Source organism: Bombina bombina, chromosome 2, assembly GCF_027579735.1.
Source record: "Bombina bombina isolate aBomBom1 chromosome 2, aBomBom1.pri, whole genome shotgun sequence".
Classification (NCBI taxonomy): domain Eukaryota; kingdom Metazoa; phylum Chordata; class Amphibia; order Anura; family Bombinatoridae; genus Bombina; species Bombina bombina.
Window position 1 is genome coordinate 741,266,878 of NC_069500.1, and position 22,424 is coordinate 741,289,301.

Below are 22,424 nucleotides of genomic sequence, written 5' to 3' on the forward strand. Positions count from 1 at the left end.
CAAATGTTTAGGCATTCTCATGTTTATTTATTTTGTTTGTGTTAATATGACACAAAAAAGTGGAGAAAAAAAGCCAAATCTGACACATTCCACGCAAAACTCCAAAAATGGACTGGACAAAATTATTGGCACCTTCTCAAAATTGTAAGTGTGTGATGCTCCTGTAACTTGTATTAATTAACAGGTGCTGACAACATAAAAATCACACCGGCATCCAGTTAAAATGGTGAAAAATGTACTCAACCTTTCTGTTGTGTGTCTGTGTGTGCCACACTGAGCATGGAGAAGAGAAAGAGCAGCAAAGAATTGTCTGAGGATTTGAGAACAAAACTTGTGGAAAAGCATAGACAATCTCAAGGTTACAAGTCCATCTCCAGAGATCTTAATGTTCTTGTGTCCACTGTGCGCAACACTGTCAAGAATTTTACAGCCCATGGCACTGTAGCTAATCTCCCTGGACGTGGATGAAAGAGAAAAACTGATCAAAGATTGCAACGAAGGATTGTTCGAAAGGTGGATAAAGAACCTCAATCAACTTCCAGAAAAATTCAAGCTGACCTTCAGGCACAGGGTAATAATGTGTCCGCTCCCACTATACGTTGCCATCTGAATGAAAAGGGAGGACCCAGGAGGACCCCACTGCTGACACAGAAACATAAAAAAGCCAGATTGAAGTTTGCCAAAATTTACCTGAGGAAGCCAAAATTCTTTTCGGAGATGGTGCTGTGGACAAACGAAACAAAATTACAGCTTTTTGGTAAAGCCCATCATTCTACTGTTTTCAGAAAAATAAATAGCATCAAACCTAAAGTGCACTAAGTCACATAAGGAAAAGTTAATTGCGGCATTGCTAGCCACTTAATATACTGGAGTATCAGGCTGTTAGAGATGATAATAATCCAATATGTACAGTATATGTGTAGATACAGTATATATATCGAGATAAGTGAGGCTAATTAATTATTTATGCATATTCACTATGTGCGAACAACCCTCAAAAAAGATGTCAAATGACCAATGTGAATATATAGCCAATAATCTTCTCAGACAGTATTGTATATATGAGTAGTTAACCCAAAATATATATATATCGCTATTTCACAGTACCTAAAAATAAACCAAGGATAATACCAATATGAGTCTAGGTGACAAGGGTAGTGTCAGACATCTGAATAAAAATTATTTAATAAAAAAATATTAAAAAGAAAATGTTAATCTTATAGGAAATATATATGCAATTACTATAAAGAAGATATAGTAAACTCAAAATTGAAAAATAAAATATAAAAATGCAAAAATAAAAACAATAACAGAAATGATCATCAATAATAACAATGCTAAAATACAGCTAAAGATGACTAAGAAATTTCACATCATCAAAAATATAAACAATGTCAGGTTAAAAAAGTCCCATGAAATCCGAAAGATGAAATGTATTGGAGCAGGTCCGAGTGAATCCTGCAGTAAGACAAGAGCGACAAGAGCTCCTTGTCAAAGTATGCCAAAGTTTTAAACTTTAAGGTGCTTTCTATTACTTACACCGTAAGTTGGTTCCTGTAGTTTAGGAAAGTTTGGGGAATTTGTATTATCCCTCTTGCTGTTCCGACTTTCTTTCTCCTAACTGTTAGTAGTGCTGGATTGTGGCCAAACTACGGATCCTTCCCAGAGTCAAACAGATGCAGACTTTTTCCGCTAGTGTGAAGGACGTTAGCTGGACTCAGACAAGTTACGGATCCCTCCCAAGGTCAAAAAGATAGCAGAGTAACGTGTTTTGGCTTCAAGAGTTTAAGAAAGGATTGAATCTGAAATGCGTTACTCTGCTATCTTTTTTACCCTGGGAGGGATCCGTAACTTGTCTGAGTCCAGCTAACGTCCTTCACACTAGCGGAAAATGTCTGCATCTGTTTGACTTTGGAAAGGATCCGTAGCTTGGCCACAATCCAGTACTACTAACAGTTAGGAGAAAGAAAGTCGGAACAGCAAGAGGGATAATACAAATTCCCCAAACTTTCCTAAACTACAGGAACCAACTTACGGTGTAAGTAATAGAAAGCACCTTAAAGTTTAAAACTTTGGCATACTTTGACAAGGAGCTCTTGTCGCTCTTGTCTTACTGCAGGATTCACTCGGACCTGCTCCAATACATTTCATCTTTCGGATTTCATGGGACTTTTTTAATCTGGCATTGTTTATATTTTTGATGATGTGAAATTTCTTAGTCATCTTTATTTGTATTTTAGCATTGTTATTATTGATGATCATTTCTGTTATTGTTTTTATTTTTGTATTTTTATATTTTATTTTTCATTTTTGGGTTTACTATATCTTTTTTTATAGTAATTGCATATAAATTTCCTATAAGATTAACATTTTCTTTTTATATTTTTTTATTAAATAATTTTTATTCAGATATCTGATACTACGCTTATCACCTAGACTCATATTGGTATTATCCTTGGTTTATTTTTAGGTACTGTGAAATAGCGATATATATATATTTTGGGTTAACTACTCATATATACAATACTGTCTGAGAAGATTATTGGCTATATATTCACATTGGTCATTTGACATCTTTTTTGAGGGTTGTTCGCACATAGCGAGTTTGCATAAATAATTAATTAGCCTCACCTATCTCAATATATATACTGTATCTACACATATACTGTACATATTGGATTATTATCATCTCTAACAGCCTGATACTCCAGTATATTAAGTGGCTAGCAATGCCGCAATTAACTTTTCCTTATGTGACTTAGTGCACTTTAGGTTTGATGCTATTTGTTTTAACCTTTGGGTAGTCTAGAGGAGGAATACCCTCATTTGTGGCTTTATATAGGTATTTAATTAGCGCTTTACACTACCTTTTTTTCTGTAACTTTCAGAAAAAGAAACAAGGCTTTTAAAGAAAAGAATACAGCCCCTACAGTCAAACATGGAGGAGGGTCACTGATGTTTTGGGGTTGCTTTGCTGCTTCAGGCACTGGATGTCTTAACTGTGTGCATGGCATTATGAAATCTGAAGACTACCAAAGAATTCTGTGGTGCAATGTAGGGCCCAGTATCAGAAAGTTGGGTCTCCATCAGAGTTCATGGGTATTACAGTAGGACAATGACCCAAAGCACACGTCAAAAAGCACCCAGAAATGGTTTAAGACAGAGCGCTGGAGAGTACTGAACTGGCCAGCAATGAGTCAAGATCTCAATCCTATAGAGCACCTGTGGAGAGATCTCAAAGCAGCAGTTGGGAAAAGGAACCCTTCCAATCTGAGAGACCTGGAGCAGTTGGCGAAAGAAGAGTGGTCCAAAATTCCAGTAGAGGGGTGTAAGAAACACATTGATGGTTACAGGAAGCAATTGATTTCAGTTATTTTTTCCAAGGGGTGTGCTACTAAATATTAAACTGAGGGTGCCAATAATTTTGTCCAGACCATTTTTGGAGTTTTGCGTGGAATGTGTCAGATTTGGCTTTTTTCTCTCCACTTTTTTGGGTCAAATTAATATAAACAAAAGAAATAAACATGAGAATGCCTAAACATTTGTAATTGAAACAATTTTCTAGGCGAAGTGGTGCATTATCTGACTGAAATGTATATGTGTGTGTGTGTAGATATATAGATAAATAGATTTAAAAATAAAAATAACATTTTCTTCTAAGTGAAAAACTATCGGCGAGATTACGAGTCTTGCGTTAGCCTTAAAAAGCAGCGTTGAGAGTTCCCAATGCTGCTTTTTTTTTCTAACGCTGGTATTACGAGTCTTGAAATGACAGGTGTACCGCTCACTTTTTTGGCCAGACTCGGTAATACAGCAAATCCACTTACGTAAATTGCAGATCCTATATTTTCAATGGGACTTGCATAACGCCGGGTATTACGAGTCTTCCAAAAAGTGAGCGGTACAGCCTCTCCTGTCAAGATTGGTACTGCATTTAAAAGTCAGTAGTTAAGAGTTTTATGGGATAACGCTATAGCATAAAACTCTTAACTAAAGTGCTAAAAAGTACACTAACACCCATAAACTACCTATTAACCCCTAAACCGAGGCCCCCCACATCACAAACAATAAAAAAAAATGTAACCCCTAATCTGCCGAACCGGACATTGCTGCCACTATAAAAAAATATGTTAACCCCTAAACCGCTGCCTTCCCGCATCGCAAACACTACTTTAATTGTATTAACCCCAATCTGCCGTCCCTAACATCGCCGACACCTACCTACATTTATTAACCCCTAATCTGCCACCCCCAACGTTGCCGCAACTATATTAAATGTATATATTAAACCTAAGTCTAACCCTAACCCCCCCTAACTTAAATATAATTTAAATAAATCTAAATAAAATAACTAACATTAATTAAATTATTCCTCTTTAAAACTAAATACCTATAAAATAAACCCTAAGATAGCTACAATATAACTAATAGTTACATTGTAGCTAGCTTAGGATTTATTTTTATTTTACAGGCAACTTTGTATTTATTTTAACTAGGTACAATAGTTATTAAATAGTTATTAACTATTTAATAGCTACCTAGTAAAAATAAAGACAAATTTACCTGTAAAATAAATCCTAACCGAAGTTACAATTACACCTAACACTACACTATAATTAAATTAATTACCTAAACTAAATACAATTAAATACAATTAAAAAAATTATCTAAAGTACGAAACCCCCCCACTAAATTACAGAAAATAATAAAATAATTACAAGTTTTTAAAACTAATTACACCTAATCTAATCCCCCTAATAAAATAAAAAAGCCCCCCAAAATAATAAAAAGCCCTACCCTATACTAAATTACAAATAACCCTTGGGGGCGGAGCTAGCCAGCCTAGGAGATGGCCGCGGCTTAAGTGAGCTCCCGAGCCCTATCTGGCTGAGTGGCATTAAAAAGCCTAACTGAAGTGGGGAAAAGTCGCCCAGCAAAGTGGATTGGGCTAATCATAGCTCAGACAGCCTAATGTGAAGCTGGAGGACGGATCGTGATCGCGCCTGGGGCGATAATATTACGCTACGCCTGCTTAGGCCTTGATCCACGCTAGATTTTGCAAGTACCGCATTCCGGACTCCTGAAGAACTACCCTGACCTGAAGCGGAGGTAAGCTAAAGGTGAAAGGGGTAGGCAACAGATCCCTTTTCAAACTGCACCTAGGAGTCTGGTAATAGCCGCAAAAGTTCCGGGCGCGGAGCGAGCCATCTTTATAACTGCAGAGAGAAGGGCAGGCTAAATGGCGGCAAGCAAGCATGTAGTCACCAACACGCTACCATACCACTCCAGTATTATATAAATATAACTAAGTGGACACACATCCCATCACTGCATGACATGAGCAAATATGCTATAAGGGCAATCATCGTAAGAAAAAGAGCAGGATAGGCCTGAAAGGGGGAAGATAACGTGATCTGCTACATCTACACATAGAATCAACACACTTTCTGCTAAGTCAGCATAGGAGACAGAAGGAATTAATTCAGAGATAGGCCCTGGGTGATACAAGCTATATCCTATAAAAGTCTGGGTGATCATGCAGCTACGTCACAATCAATCAGTCCAGCAAATATAACTCAGCAGTTTTCTTGACATATGCATTAGAAGAGTGAATAACTTTAACAATCTCCTTGCCCTGGGGAAGTCAAAATAAGAGATATATAGACTTTCTAATCACGCAGCACTGGCATTTAGCCAGTGGGAAATATCATCATGTCTCCTAAAAAACTTGGTAGAAAAGGGATAGTCCCTAAGCAAAAAAGCCATCCCACACCTTCAGTAAACAATTTTTTCAAAACAGCAGAAGCCAAGTCTGTCACACTCAATCCCATAGAAGACCAGGACTCTGTAAATGCGTACTCCTCTTCTGAGTCTGACTCTGAAATGGTGGCAGATGCTGTCACTGTACCCAAAGCCTTATTTGAGTCACTACCCTCGAAAAAAGATTTCTCTACCCTGATCCTGCAGGTAAAGCAATGCATTAAAGATGAAATAAGTGACCTTAAAAAGGAACTGTCGGATATTGGTCATAGAGTGGAGGCAGTAGAAAACACACAAGACACACATGCAACAGCATTGTTAGATCTGCATAAGCTCATATATAAGCAAAATGACGTAATTCATGACTTAGAGGAAAAAATAGATGATGCAGAAAATAGGAGCAGGAGGCACAATATTAGAATCAGAGGGATACCTGAATCTATACCTGCATCTGGTTTGGAACAGTACCTACAAGATCTTTTTAATTTCCTCAAGCAAACGGAGTCACCCCAGACGATAGATTTTGACAGGGCGCATAGAGCACTTCGCCCCAAGCCTCCGGACTCACAACCCCCCAGGGATGTGATAGTACGTATTACCAATTTTCAGGTCAAAGAGGAGATCATGAAATCATCCCGAGAAAAGCAACCTATCAAGTACGAAAACGCAGATATTCAGATGTTTGCAGATCTTTCGCAAAGAACTCTAACCAAACGCAAAGAGCTCAAACCTCTTACCTTGTTGCTCAGGAAAATGAACATTCCTTATAGATGGAGCTTCCCCTTCCATCTAATAATCATTTGGCAGGGGAGGAGATTTATTTGCACTACACCAGGGGACATCCACAAAATCTGCAAAGAGCTAGACATCCCTACGCCAGAGTTGGAAGAATCTCTGGGAACACAAGATCAGCAAAGCAAAGAGTCTAGTATGGTCCAGTTGCCTCAGAGGAAAGTCTGGCAGCAAATACAAAAGAAGAGGTCTCGCAGAATGACTACAGACAGTCAAAATCCGGAGTCTGAAAAGGGATGAGCGCATTGAAGCTGATTGTATCCTTTTCTCCTTTGTTGCAGTGACTTCTCTGTATTGTTGTTTCTTCTTTCTCTCCTCTCCCCTAGGTCTGACTCCTGAAGGACTTTCATTGGTTAACAGTTGGACTGTAGTTCAGGGTCACTAACCCTTCAGTATCTATATTTGTTATAATTATCCTGTTCATACCTCATTGATTGCAATGTTTTGTTCTTAAATTGTAAACTCAATGTGCTCAGCCAGTTGGGAGATAATCTCCCTAGTAGTTTAGATGTTTTACGTAACTCTTCCACTTATTGGAAGAAGAATGTGGTTTTCTGTTTGGTCTTATGTTCATGTACTTAATTTTTTTGTTGCTAATTTTGTTTTATTGTTTAGCCCAGTGTGCCCGGATTTGATGTCAGGAAAGCTTGGTAAGCTGTCATCACTACACTACCCATCACCTCACATAGGAAACCATGCTGAGTAGGGAGGGTCAACAAGAACTGGTCATTATCACTCAAAACACGAAAGGGTTAAACTGCCCAAATAAACGTAGGATGGCAATAATGGATCTGCAGAGAAGGGGGGGGGGGCACATCCTCATGCTGCAGGAGACCCATTTCAAATCTAAAAATATTCCCAAATACTTCTCCTCTAGCTATCCACAGCATTACCACAGTACAAACGCTGCTAAAAAAACAAATGGGGTTAGCATATTAATACACAAAAACATATCATTCACTAAAACTCATGTAGAATGTGATAGAGAAGGGAGATTTTTATGCATCACAGGGCTTCTATTTGGCAAACCTGTTACATTAGCTAATGTGTATGCCCCCAATAAATTCCAGAGCAAATTTATTAACACGGTCACTAATTCTATAGTAACACATGCTAAAGGCTCCCTGATTATTGCAGGAGACCTCAACGTCCCCCTTAACCCCAAGATTGACTGCTCAAACCCAGACACATGACAAAAAACCCCTAACATGCATAGTATCTGGCAAAATCTAAAATTGTTAGGAATTCACGACGCCTGGAGATACTTAAACCCTCAGAAAAGAGACTTTACTTTCTTTTCGAGTCCAAATAAATGTTATTCAAGATTAGACTATATCCTGGTAGACCATCTGGCCTTGTCATACATTAAAGCAGCAGATATCTCACACACTACTTGGTCTGATCACTCTTTAGTTTCTTGTAGGCTGGCGTGGCCTTCGGCTCCCTTGAAGTCCTTTCAGTGGAGGCTAGATGAGTCTTTACTGGTGGGAAAAAATCAGGTAAAAAAGCTGGCCAAACATATAAAATCCTATTTCACTCTGAATAATACACCAGATGTCCAAATACCGATCTTATGGGAGGCTCATAAAAGCACAATCAGAGGAGAACTAATCAAAACAAAGGCACATATAACAAAGAAAAGGAGGGAAGAACTCACCTTACTAGCCAAAGACATATCTAACCTTGACTACTTACATAAACAATCTCCGGATAACGTTCTAGTCTTAGAAGAGTTGACTTCTAAAAGAGATCAATTAAATAAGCTACTTCAGATAAATGCGCAAAAGCAGCTATTATCCTTCCAACAAACATTTTATAGGGAAGGGAATAAACCCGGAAAATGGCTGGCGCGGGCTTTAAAAAAAAGACAACAACAAACATATGTTCACTCGATTAAAACTGACTCAGGTAAACATGTTGAAGACACCCACAAAATAGCTGAAGAATTTAAGAAATTTTACCACAGGTTATACAATTTGTTCCCGGATAGGTCAGACCACACTCATCGCTATAAATGCGAACAATATTTAGATCAAGTTCAAATCCCGAAACTTAGTGCAGAACAAAAAGATGCTTTAAGTCAACCTTTCAACATTAAAGAGGTAATAGAAGCTATTAACACCCTAAAACCAAAAAAAGCACCAGGTCCCGATGGATTCTCTAGCCTCTACTACAAGACATTCTCTAAATATTTGGCCCCCTATCTAACCTCTTTGTTTAATTACATAACAGACATTTCAGCTTTCCCAGACACCATGTTACAAGCTAATATATCAGTCCTGGAAAAAACGGGTAAGGACCCAGACAAGCCGGCCAACTTCAGACCTATCTCTTTGCTTAATACTGACCTGAAATTATACGCCAAAATTTTAGCGACCCGAATTAACAAGTTTCTCCCACAATTAATCCACCAAGACCAGGCAGGCTTTGTGCCCACAAGGGAGGCGAAGGACAACACTGTAAAAGTACTTAATCTCATAGACTACGTTTCTCAGACTGAGCTCCCCGCACTGTTCCTCTCCACTGACGCCGAAAAGGCTTTTGACAGACTTGACTGGACCTTTTTACAGGAGACACTGAGACGATTTGACTTCCCAGCACAGTTTATTCACAAAATCATGGCCTTATATACCAATCCAACAGCCCAGGTGAGAGTGAATGGGACGCTATCAGAAGCGTTCGAGATACGAAATGGCTCCAGGCAGGGATGTCCCCTATCCCCTTTATTGTTTATCCTTTCATTAGAACCCCTAGCAATCAAACTTAGAGCAAACTCTCGCATTACAGGTATACAAATAGGAGACAATCATCACAAATTAGCCATATATGCCGACGACTTATTAATGACGCTGACTGACCCCCTCACATCTATTACCCATGCAATGACAGAGCTAAAGCACTTTGGCATGGTATCTAACTTTTCGGTCAACATGTCCAAGTCCGAATTCTTACCGATAGGGATTTCGAAGAAGACACTAGGTGAAATCACAGCGCTATGCCCTTTGAAAGTACAACCCAGGTATCTTAAATACTTGGGCACTTATTTAACACCCGATAAATTTTCCACGCGTAAACATAACTATGGAGAGCTGATCACAGAGTTTCACTCTCTGACCTCCTCCTGGTTATTAAAAAACATTTCCTGGCTGGGCAGAATTCAAGCCGCCAAAATGGTATTGTTACCTAAAGCACTCTATATCTTACAAACTGTACCCATCCAACATATCTCCACAGAGATTAATATTTTACAAAAAATCATGAATGACTACATATGGCGACGCAGGCCGCCACGTATTAATAAAAGTACGATTTACAAGTTACCAGCACAGGGGGGCCTAGGGGTACCACATCTCAGTTCATATAAACTGGCCATTTCCCTTCAAAGAGTCATAGATTGGTGCAGGCCGGAGGGCGCACAGCATAAAGGATGGGTACAAATAGAAACTCACTTAGCAGACACAAATTACATGGGCAATAAGTGCTGGAATCTTACAGCCTTAAAAAATCCTAACATTTCAAAATCCTGTATCACTAATGAAACTTGGAGGGACTGGTTACTAGTCCTTAAAATGTTCCCAAAAATATCCACAAAATTCTCCCCACTCACAAATTTACTAATAAATCCTGAATTTCCCCCAGGCCTTCAAAATGTAAGGAACATAGACACCTCGCCTTCCTCTTACGTACAGATACACTCACTTTTAAACAATGGCAAGCTAAAAACAAAACAGCAAATAGATCCAATGTCTATCCCTTTCTTTGCCTCTTGGTTTAATTACCACCAAGCTAGACACTTTATTCTATCACATAGGTGCAAAGCTGACTTCTTAAGACCCCCAACACAGTTTGAGCAAGCGTGCTTAAAGGACTCAAAATCCCTTAGATCAGTCTCATCACTATACAGACTAGTTTTGGAGAATAGATTTCCAAAGCTACCGTCATACACAATAGGGTGGGATAGGGAGTTGGACTCAAATACTTCACATAAGGAATGGCTTGATAGATTTAAAAGGCTAATGCGGTCTGCTCATTCCTCAGGGGTGAAAGAAACCAATATAAAAATATGCATGAGGTGGTATTTAACACCGGCAAGACTCAAACATATATATAAAACAAACTCAGGCACTTGTTGGAGAGGTTGTGAGCAGGTGGGGCATATGAAACGTATTTGGTGGGACTGCACGCCCATTAAGAACTTTTGGGTAGAAATTTTTAATAATGTCAATAAGGTACTACACACACAATTAAACCCAAATCTGGAGGTCATTTTGCTTCAGCACACACCTCAAATAACATGTAAAATCCGTAGGCAGTTATTCCAAATTATGATAAATACAGCAAAACAGATGATCCCCAGACACTGGAAGTCCACCAAAATCCCTGATATAAATGAATGGAAAAGATTAGTCAACAAGGATTTGATGTTGGAGAGGTTTCATTACTTGCAAGTGGGTAATTTAGACTTCTTTGAAGATATGCTCTTCTTATGGGAGTCTTTCCAATATGGGCACAACTGAGAATAACCCCCTATTTAGACACAATTAAGGGTATAAATTGAATTTAGCTTTCGGTCTGGGCATACTGGGTTCACCTATTATTATTTATTTTTTTACTTACTGTTATTATATTTCCTTACTTTCCTGTATTTTTGCTAAAAAAAAATTTTTGTATCTTATTTTACTGCGCACAGTTGAGGCGTATAAAGCTTGTAATGTTATAAAAGGTTAATTGTTAATAAGCGCAGTCCTATATCTTAGAAACACAGGCATCCTATACTGTATGCATTTCTAGAAACTTTCATTAAGTGGGATAGCCAAGGACTTAAGCTCAGATGAAAAGAGACAATTGCACATGGACTGCTTTCTGACCTGCTGAAGGCCTTTGCATCTTCCGGTTGCAGGCGTATAAGCGCCACAACTGTCCTTAAAGAAATATTGTAGTAACGCTGTTTTTTCTTTTGGATTTTGTTTTATACTCTGTTGATGTGAAAATTTAATAAAAATTGAATATATAAAAAAAAAAAAAAAAAAAATTACAAATAACCCTTAAAAGGGCCTTTTGCGGGGCATTGCCCCAAAGTAATCGGCTCTATTACCTGTAAAAAAAAAGTACAATACCCCCCAGAAAATAAAAACCCACCCAATACCCCCTTAATAAAACCTAAAACTAACCCCTTGAAGATCACTCTACCTTGAGAAGTCTTCACCCAGCCAGGCCGAAGTCCTCAACGAAGCCGGGCGAAGTGGTCCTCCTGATGGGCAGAAGTCTTCATCAAAGCCGGCCAGAAGAGGTCCTCCAGACGGGCAGAAGTCTTCATCCAGGCGGCATCTTCTATCTTCAAGACATCCGACGCGGAGCATCCTCTTCCAGCGAAGTCCAACTGAAGAATGAAGGTTCCTTTAAATGACGTCATCCAAGATGGCGTCCCTTCAATTCCGATTGGCTGATAGAATTCTATCAGCCAATCGGAATTAAGGTAGAAAAAATCCTATTGGCTGATGCAATAGGATGCAGTCTTGAAAATGGACCCGCTCCACGCGGGTTGGATGAAGATAGAAGATGCTGCCCGGATGAAGACTTCTATCAGACAATCGAAATTGAAGGGACGCCATCTTGGATGACATAATTTAAAGGAACCTTAATTCTTCAGTTGGACTTCATTGGAAGAGGATGCTCCGCATCGGATGTCTTGAAGATGGAGCCGCTCTGCGCCGGATGGATGAAGATAGAAGATGCTGCCTGGATGAAGACTTCTACCCATCCGGAAGACCTCTTCTGGCCGGCTTCGATGAAGACTTCTCCCCGTCTGGAGGACCACTTCGCCCGGCTTCATTGAGGACTTCGGCCCGGCTGGGTGAAGACTTCTCAAGGTAGTGTGATCTTCAAGGGGTTAGTGTTAGGTTTTATTAAGGGGGGATTGGGTGGGTTTTAGAGTAGGGTTGGGTGTGTGGGTGGTGGGTTTTAATGTTGGGGGGTATTGTACTTTTTTTTACAGGTAAAAGAGCTGATTACTTTGGGGCAATGCCCTGCAAAAGGCCCTTTTAAGTAATTTAGTATAGGGTAGGGCTTTTTATTATTTTGTGGGGCTTTTTTATTTTATTAGGGGGATTAGATTAGGTGTAATTAGTTTAAAAAAACTTGTAATTATTTTATTATTTTCTGTAATTTAATGGGGGGTTTTTCATACTTTTTTTATACTTTTTTTTCGTACTACGTAGGTCACAGCCTTAGACTTAAGATAACATAATTTATGCTTACCTGATAAATGTATTTCTCTTGTGGTGTATCCAGTCCACGGATCATCCATTACTTGTGGGATATTCTCCTTCCCAACAGGAAGTTGCAAGAGGATCACCCACAGCAGAGCTGCTATATAGCTCCTCTCCTAACTGCCATATCCAGTCATTCGACCGAAACTAGCCGAGAAGGGAGAAACCATAGGGTGCAGTGGTGACTGTAGTTTAAAATTTAGACCTGCCTTAAAAGGACAGGGCGGGCCGTGGACTGGATACACCACAAGAGAAATAAATTTATCAGGTAAGCATAAATTATGTTTTCTCTTGTTAGGTGTATCCAGTCCACGGATCATCCATTACTTGTGGGATACCAATACCAAAGCTAAAGTACATGGATGAAGGGAGGGACAAGGCAGGTACTTAAATGGAAGGGACCACTGCCTGTAGAACCTTTCTCCCAAAAATAGCCTCTGAAGAAGCAAAAGTATCAAATTTGTAAAATTTTGAAAAGGTATGAAGCGAAGACCAAGTCGCCGCTTTGCAAATCTGTTCAACAGAAGCCTCATTTTTAAAGGCCCAGGTGGAAGCCACAGCTCTAGTAGAATGAGCTGTAATCCTTTCAGGGGGCTGCTGTCCAGCAGTCTCATAGGCTAAGCGTATTACGCTCCGAAGCCAAAAAGAAAGAGAGGTTGCCGAAGCCTTTTGACCTCTCCTCTGTCCAGAGTAAACAACAAACAGGGAAGATGTTTGACGAAAATCTTTAGTCGCTTGTAAGAAAAACTTTAAAGCACGGACTACGTCCAAATTATGTAAAAGACGTTCCTTCTTTGAAGAAGGATTAGGACACAATGATGGAACAACAATCTCTTGATTGATATTCTTGTTGGAAACTACCTTAGGTATAAACCCAGGTTTTGTACGCAGAACTACTTTATCTGTATGGAAAATCAGATAAGGAGAATCACATTGTAAAGCTGATAACTCAGAGACTCTACGAGCCGAGAAAATAGCCATCAAAAACAGAACTTTCCAAGATAAAAGTTTGATATCAATGGAATGAAGGGGTTCAAACGGAACTCCTTGAAGAACCTTAAGAACCAAGTTTAAGCTCCATGGAGGAGCAACAGGTTTAAACACAGGCTTAATTCTAACCAAAGCCTGACAAAATGCCTGGACGTCTGGAACCTCTGCCAGACGCTTGTGCAAAAGGATAGACAGAGCAGAAATCTGTCCCTTTAAAGAACTAGCTGATAATCCTTTATCCAAACCCTCTTGGAGAAAGGACAATATCCTAGGAATCCTAACCTTACTCCATGAGTAATTCTTGGATTCACACCAATGAAGATATTTGCGCCATATCTTATGGTAGATTTTCCTGGTTACAGGCTTTCGTGCCTGTATTAAGGTATCAATGACTGACTCGGAGAAGCCACGCCTTGATAAAATCAAGCGTTCAATCTCCAGGCAGTCAGTCTCAGAGAAATTAGATTTGGATGATTTAAAGGACCTTGTAGTAGAAGGTCTTGTCTTAGAGGCAGAGGCCAAGGTGGAAAGGATGACATGTCCACCAGGTCTGCATACCAGGTCCTGCGTGGCCACGCAGGCGGGATCAAGATCACCGATGCTCTCTCCTGTTTGATTTTCGCAATCAGTCGAGGGAGCAGAGGAAACGATGGAAACACATAAGCCAGGTTGAAGAACCACGGTGCTACTAGAGCATCTATCAGCATCGCTTCTGGGTCCCTGGACCTGGATCCGTAACAAGGAAGCTTGGCGTTCTGGCGAGATGCCATGAGATCCAATTCTGGTGTGCCCCAACGATGAACCAATTGAGCAAACACCTCCGGATGGAGTTCCCACTCCCCCGGATGAAAAGTCTGACGACTTAGAAAATCCGCCTCCCAGTTCTCTACACCTGGGATATGGATCGCTGATAGATGGCAAGAGTGAGTCTCTGCCCAGCGAATTATCTGGGAGACTTCTAACATCGCTATGGAGCTCCTGGTCCCCCCTTGATGGTTGATGTAATCCACAGTCGTGATGTTGTCCGACTAAAATCTGATGAACCTCAGGGTTGCTAACTGAGGCTAGAAGAGCATTGAATATTGCTCTTAACTCCAGAATATTTATTGGGAGGAGTTTCTCCTCCTGAGTCCACGATCCCTGAGCCTTCAGGGAATTCCAGACTGCACCCCAACCTAGAAGGCTGGCATCTGTTGTTACAATTGTCCAATCTGGCCTGCGAAAGGTCATACCTTTGGACAGATGGACCCGAGATAGCCACTAGAGAAGAGAATCTCTGGTCTCTTGATCCAGATTTAGCAGAGGGGACAAATCTGTGTAATCCCCGTTCCACTGACTGAGCATGCATAATTGCAGCGGTCTGAGATGTAGGCGCGCAAATGGCACTATGTCCATCGCTGCTACCATTAAGCTGATCACTTCCATGCACTGAGCCACCGAAGGGCGCGGAATGTAGTGAAGAACACAGCAGGAATTTAGAAGCTTTGATAACCTGGACTCCGTCAGGTAAATTTTCATTTCTACAGAATCTATCAGAGTTCCTAGGAAGGAAACCCTTGTGAGGGGTGATAGAGAACTCTTTCCCTTGTTCACTTTCCACCCATGCGACCTCAGAAATGCCAACACTATGTCCGTATGAGATTTGGCAATTTGGAAGTTTGACGCCTGTATCAGGATGTCGTCTAGATAAGGGGCCACTGCTATGCCCCGTGGTCTTAGGACTGCCAGAAGAGACCCCAGAACCTTTGTAAAAATTCTTGGGGCTGTAGCTAACCCGAAGGGAAGAGCCACAAACTGGTAATGCCTGTCTAGAAAGGCAAACCTTAGGAACCGATGATGATCTTTGTAAATCGGTATGTGAAGGTAAGCATCCTTCAAATCCACTGTGGTCATGTACTGACCCTCCTGGATCATAGGTAGGATTGTCCGAATAGTTTCCATTTTGAACGATGGAACTCTGAGGAATTTGTTTAAGATCTTTAGATCCAAAATTGGTCTGAAGGTTCCCTCTTTTTTGGGAACCACAAACAGATTTGAATAAAATCCCTGTCCTTGTGGAACTGGATGGATCACTCCCATTATTAGGAGGTCTTGCACCCAGCGTAAGAATGCCTCTTTCTTTATCTGGTTTACAGATAATCTCGAAAGGTGAAATCTCCCTTGTGGGGGGGGGGGGGGGGAAGCTTTGAAGTCCAGAAAATATCCCTGAGATATGATCTCCAACGCCCAGGGATCCTGAACATCTCTTGCCCACGCCTGGGCGAAGAGAGAAAGTCTGCCCCCTACTAGATCCGTTGCCGGATAGGGGGCCGTTCCTTCATGCTGTCTTAGAGGCAGCAGCAGGCTTTCTGGCCTGCTTGCCTTTGCTCCAGGCCTGGTTAGATTTCCAGGCCGGCTCCCTCTTGTTTTGTAGCAGAGGAAGTTGATGCTGCACCTGCCTTGAAGTTTCGAAAGGCACGAAAATTAGACTGTGTGGCCCTTGATTTGGCCCTGTCCTGAGGAAGGGTATGACCCTTACCTCCAGTAATGTCAGCAATAATTTCCTTCAAACCAGGCCCGAATAGGGTCTGCCCCTTTAAGGGAATGTTAAGTAATTTAGACTTTGAAGTCACGTCAGCTGACCAAGATTTAAGCCATAGCGCCCTACGCGCCTGGATGGCGAATCCAGAATTCTTAGCCGTTAGTTTAGTCAAATGAACAATGGCATCAGAAACAAAAGAATTAGCTAGCTTAAGTGTTCTAAGCTTGTCAAGTATTTCAGTCAATGGAGTAGCTGTCTGAAAGGCCTCTTCCAGAGACTCAAACCAGAACGCCGCAGCAGCAGTGACAGGAGCAATGCATGCAAGGGGCTGCAGGATAAAACCTTGTTGAATAAACATTTTCTTAAGGTAACCTTCTAATTTTTTATCCATTGGATCTGAAAAAGCACAACTGTCCTCGACAGGGATAGTGGTACGCTTTGCTAAAGTAGAAACTGCTCTCTCCACCTTAGGGACCGTCTGCCATAAGTCCCGTGTGGTGGCGTCTATTGAAAACATTTTTCTAAAAATAGGAGGGGGGGAAAACGGCACACCGGGTCTGTCCCACTCCTTAGTAATAATTTCTGTAAACCTTTTAGGTATTGGAAAAACGTCAGTACACACCGGCACCGCGTAGTATTTATCCAGTCTACACAATTTCTCTGGCACTGCAATTGTTTCACAGTCATTCAGAGCAGCTAAAACCTCTCCAAGCAACACCCGGAGGTTCTCAAGCTTAAATTTAAAAGTAGACATATCTGAATCAGGTTTCCCCGAGTCAGAGACGTCACCCACAGACTGAAGCTCTTCCTCAGCTTCTGCATATTGTGACGCAGTATCAGACATGGGCCTTAAAACATCTGCGCGCTCTGTATTACGTCTAACCCCAGAGCTATCACGCTTTCCTCTGAATTCAGGCAGTCTGGCTAATACCGCTGACAGGGTATTATCCATGATTGCCACCATGTCCTGCAAAGTAATCGCTATGGGCGTCTTTGATGTACTTGGCGCCATTTTAGCGTGAGTCCCTTAAGCGGGAGTCAAAGGGTCCGACACGTGGGGAGAGTTAGTCGGCATAACTTCCCCCTCATCAGAATCCTCTGGTGATAATTCTTTTAAAGATAACAGCTGATCTTTATTGTTTAAAGTGAAATCAATACATTTAGTACACATTCTCCTATGGGGTTCCACCATGGCTTTTAAACATAATGAACAAGGAGTTTCCTCTATGTCAGACATGTTTATACAGACTAGCAATGAGACTAGCAAGCTTGGAAAACACTTTAAATCAAGTTAACAAGCAATATAAAAAAAAGTTACTGTGCCTTTAAGAGAAACAAATTTTGCCAAAATTTGAAATAACAGTGAAAAAAGGCAGTTAAACTAACGAAATTTTTACAGTTTATGTAACAAGTTAGCAGAGCATGCACCCACTTGCAAATGGATGATTAACCCCTTAATACAAAAAACAGATTAACAAAACGAAAAATATGTTTTTTAAACAGTCATAACAACTGCCACAGCTCCTACTTTTGAAGCCTTTTGAGCCCTTCAGAGATGTCCTATAGCATGCAGGGGACTGCTGAGGGAAGCTGAATGTCACAGTTTGTAATTTTAACTGCAACAACTGTAACTTTTATACTATAACAGTGGAAAGCCCCAGGAAACTGTTTCTAGGCAAAAATAAAGCCAGCCATGTGGAAAAAACTAGGCCCCAATAAGTTTTATCACCAAAGCATATATAAAAACGATTAAACATGCCAGCAAAAGTTTTATATTGCACATTAATCAGAGTATATACCTCTGATAGCAAGCTTGATACTAGTCGCTATTAAATCACTGTATTTAGGCTTTAACTTACATTAATCCGGTATCAGCAGCATTTTCTAGCAAATTCCATCCCTAGAAAAACTTAACTGCACATACCTTATTGCAGGATACCCTGCACGCCATTCTCCCTCTGAAGTTACCTCACTCCTCAGACATATGTGAGAATAGCAGTGGATCTTAGTTACTTCTGCTAAGATCATAGAAAAACGCAGGCAAATGCTGCCTGAGATAAAATAGTACACTCCGGTACCATTTAAAAACAATAAACTTTTGATTGAAGAAAAAACGAACTATATTTTACCACTTTCCTCTAACTACCTCCAGCTATGTTGAGAGCTTGCAAGAGAATGACTGGGTATGGCAGTTAGGGGAGGAGCTATATAGCAGCTCTGCTGTGGGTGATCCTCTTGCAACTTCCTGTTGGGAAGGAGAATATCCCACAAGGAATGGATGATCCGTGAACTGGATACACCTAACAAGAGAAATATTATTATTATCAGGTATTTGTAGAGCGCCAACAGGTTCCCGCAGCGCTATAAATATGGGTGGTATATATAGATAAAAAAAATCTATTACAGGGATCAAATGGGGAGAGAGGGTCCTGCTGAGAATTGTACTGTTGTAGTCGGCTCTTATGAAGGTGAACTACAAACAGCTGGGTTCATAGGCTTACATGCTATGGGGTTTTAGGGGATATCAGTGGAGATAAGAAGGTTAGTGTAGGTTGCAAGCGTCCCTGAATAGTAGAGTCTTCAGGGAGCACTTGAAGCTTTTAAAACAAGGGGAGATTCTTGTGGAGCAAAGCAGAGAGTTCCATAAGATGGGAGCCAGTCTTAAGAACTCTTGTAGACGGGAATGTGAGGAGGTAACAAGAGAGGAGGAGAGTAGGAGATCATGAGCGGAGCGAAGGGGACGGGGGGGGAGAGTATCTGGAGACAAGGTCTGAGATATAGGGTGGAGCAGTGCAATTTAGGGCTTTGTGTGTCAGAGTGAGAATTTTGTGTTTAATCCTGGAGTTAAGAGGAAGCTAGTGAAGGGATTGGCAGAGAGGTGCAGCAGATGAAGAGCGACGTGCAAGGAAGATGAGCCTGACAGAGACATTCATTATGGATTGTAAAGGAGCTAGGGAGACCAGAGAGAATAGAGTTGCAGTAGTCGAGGCGTGAAAGGATGAGAGAGTGAATTAAAATCTTTGTTGTGTCTTTTGTAAGGAAATGTCTAATTTTAGCGATGTTTTTAAGGTGGAAGGGCTGGCTTTAGAAAAGGACTGAATGTGAGGAGTAAAAGAAAGATCAGAGTCAAGTGTGACCCCTAGACATCAGGCATGTGAGGTTGGGGTAATGATGGAGTTGTCAACAGTTATAGAGACATGGGGTGTGGAGATTTTGGAAGAAGGGGGGAAAATAAGAAGCTCAGTTTTGGAGAGATTTAGCTTTAGGTAGTGAGAGGACATCCAAGATGAGATATGAGAGAGAGACAGTTAGTGACATGGGTTAGCAAGGAAGGAGATAGTTCTGGTGCAGAGAGGTAGATTTGAGTATCGTCGACATACAAATGATAATGAAACCTGTGGGACTTTATTAAGGAACCTAGTGAGGACATGTAGATTGAGAAGAGAAGGGGGCTGAGGGCAGAGCCTGTATGTATCTATATATATATATATACATACATACATACATACACATACAACTGCCTGAGCCTCTGAAAGCTGTGCAGCTGTCTGTGAGTGCTGGTGAGCATCTAGGGCTGTGAGTCATAGGCTGTGTACCCAGTCCGGTTTGAGAGCGCAATCCATTTCCATGTTTTGTATGTGTCTAGGAAAAATACAAAAGGCTTGTGTAACCCTTGTTTGTATCTCAGTATGTTTGGTTGAAGGCATGCATTATGTTGCTGTAGGTTAAGGACCCAGAGAGGAACAGACCTTGATGTGATCCTGGGCCTATCACCATTTGGCCAAATCCTTTAACTAACTGTTCCATTTTGCTTTTAATCTAGCTGTGTGCTTGGAAGAGAATGCCAGAATGTCTATGTGTTGTGTTAATTATTTTGTTTTGTAATTTTCCCTATGGGCTTTGCCCCCATGTTTGTCTTGGATTAACTGTCTGAGCCCCTGAAAGCTGTGCAGCTGGCTGTGAGTACTGGGGAGCACCACGGGTTGCGAGTTTTACAGGGTCAAAGGATGTGTACCTAGTCTGGTTTGAGAGTGCAGTGGATGTGTAAATATATACACACACACACATATATATATATATATATATATATATATATACACACACAACATATACAATACATTGACTTATACCTATATAAAAACCTATAAATGTAAGCAGTACTTTATTTTAATATGTTCAATATGTGTTTTATAATAATTTTATTTTACCCCTAACACTTTACTTTAGGTCTCAAGTTGGACCAACGTTTTTAGTGCTCAAGTGCAATACATAACTCACAACTTGTAATATGAGCAATGTTTAGAGCAAACACGCTATCCATTAAAAGTATAGGATGAACCAAACATTCTGTGGTAATTCTTCTTTCCCATGGACTCATAATACTAGATTGTGCTCTATTCTTAGCATGGGCCCACAATATGGATAGTGCATCCTGCTCTATCAATACCACTCCACTTGTAATCTAGGCCTTTATTTACTTATTTTCAGATTATAATTTTTATGGAATTTAGTAATTATCACATTTTTCATTTTCTTTCTCCATTGTTGTGTCCTTGGTTGGGTAAGCCTTATCAGAGAGAATGATAAAAAATGTAAAAAAAACAACTTAAAGTGATTGTAAACTTTAACGAATTAAAGCCCAGTATCAAATAATACTCTTCAAAACAGCGGCACTTTAATTCATTAAAGTTTACAATGATGCTTATTTTTTAACATACCTTGGGTTATGGTAAACATAATGCCGATACACAGCCCGCATCTGCTGCTTTCAATAGCTGAATCAATGACAAATCAGGTTCCTCCAAACATTGTGTACCTCCTTTGGCATCCAGCTCATGGGGCAACGCAACGATTAGAGGAAGCCGGATTGTCATCGATATGCTAATGAAACATCATTGCAAACTTTAATGAATTAAAGTGCCCCTGTTTTTAAGAGTATTATTTGATACTGGGCTTTAAATCGTTAAAGTTTACAATCATCACAAGTATTTCTTTAATTGACATAATAGTATCCCTGATGTAGCACGTATGTAATGAAGATTAATAAACACTGAGCAATTCTTACCAGATTCATAAGGTCTAGGTGTTATAACCTTACACAGACCATATAGTGAATCATCCATTTAAATAATTAATTAAGCTACATGTTCTCCCTACTGCTCTGTCTCCATTTCTAAGAGGAAGTATTTTTATAAGATTAAGTCACTTATTGCGTGGACTTTCCTACTTTGTTTTTACAAAAATACATAATTATTGATACACTGGCCTCTTCTGGTTTAATTTACTTCAATCTTGTCTTTGGTTGATATCATCCACAATGTGAACTGCACTTTAAAAAACAAAACAATGCATCTAATATTAGGCAATAGACTTTTATTATTGCATAGTTTTGCATATCATACAAGATTTATTTTTAAATATTGTTAGTGCTTTATAATTTAGTTATATTCTCTTACCTGGAAAGATAGAGGCCAGATGACTCGCTTTTCACAGACTGCTTATCATTGCAGTTCACCATGCTTTGTATAAGAGCTAGGTCTGGCCTGACTCGCACAGCACTGGAAATAGCCCGTGTAACAAGTCCTACTGCATCACGAACAAACTTCTCCAAGCTGGGCCGACTGACCTCACCATAAGCTAGGAGACCCGGTGGCATTCCCTCTGTCTGCATCTCTTCAACATTAAGGGGATTTTCAATCATCCAGTGAAACTCTTGTGGCTCTAGTCCACAGTCTCTAGCTGCACGAAACACAAGAGCAGAGCGACGAGCATCACAGCCATGCAGCAACAGTGGAGATGGAAGATCCCTTATGGCCTCAAAATGCTGCTGTAGGTAGGATACTACACCAGAGTCATCTAAGGAGTGAACATTAAGAACAGCTCGTGTCACTAAGCTGGTGTTGGTGCTCAGGTAACTCAGAATACTGGCACTGTTCCATGGGTGGCAAGTGACAAGGGTCAGTTCCTCTGCACTGCTGTTCTGTAAAACACTGATAAGAACTTCCATCAGGGCATCAACTGAGCTTCGTGTGTCCATACAAAGGTGGAAGGGATTCTGCAAAAGCAAAAAAGATGATACGCTGGAAATAAAC

General features: G+C 40.4%; 1 protein-coding gene across 1 annotated transcript in view; it reads right to left on the reverse strand.

Moving 5' to 3' along the window:
- The window catches only part of GRIN3B (glutamate ionotropic receptor NMDA type subunit 3B), a 229,243-nt gene that overhangs the window by 30,035 nt on the left and 176,784 nt on the right, over window positions 1–22,424 (reverse strand). The window contains exon 2 of the mRNA XM_053700030.1: window positions 21,789–22,387. Within this exon, the coding sequence (XP_053556005.1) occupies window positions 21,789–22,387 (599 nt within the window). The remainder of the gene's footprint in view (window positions 1–21,788; window positions 22,388–22,424) is intronic.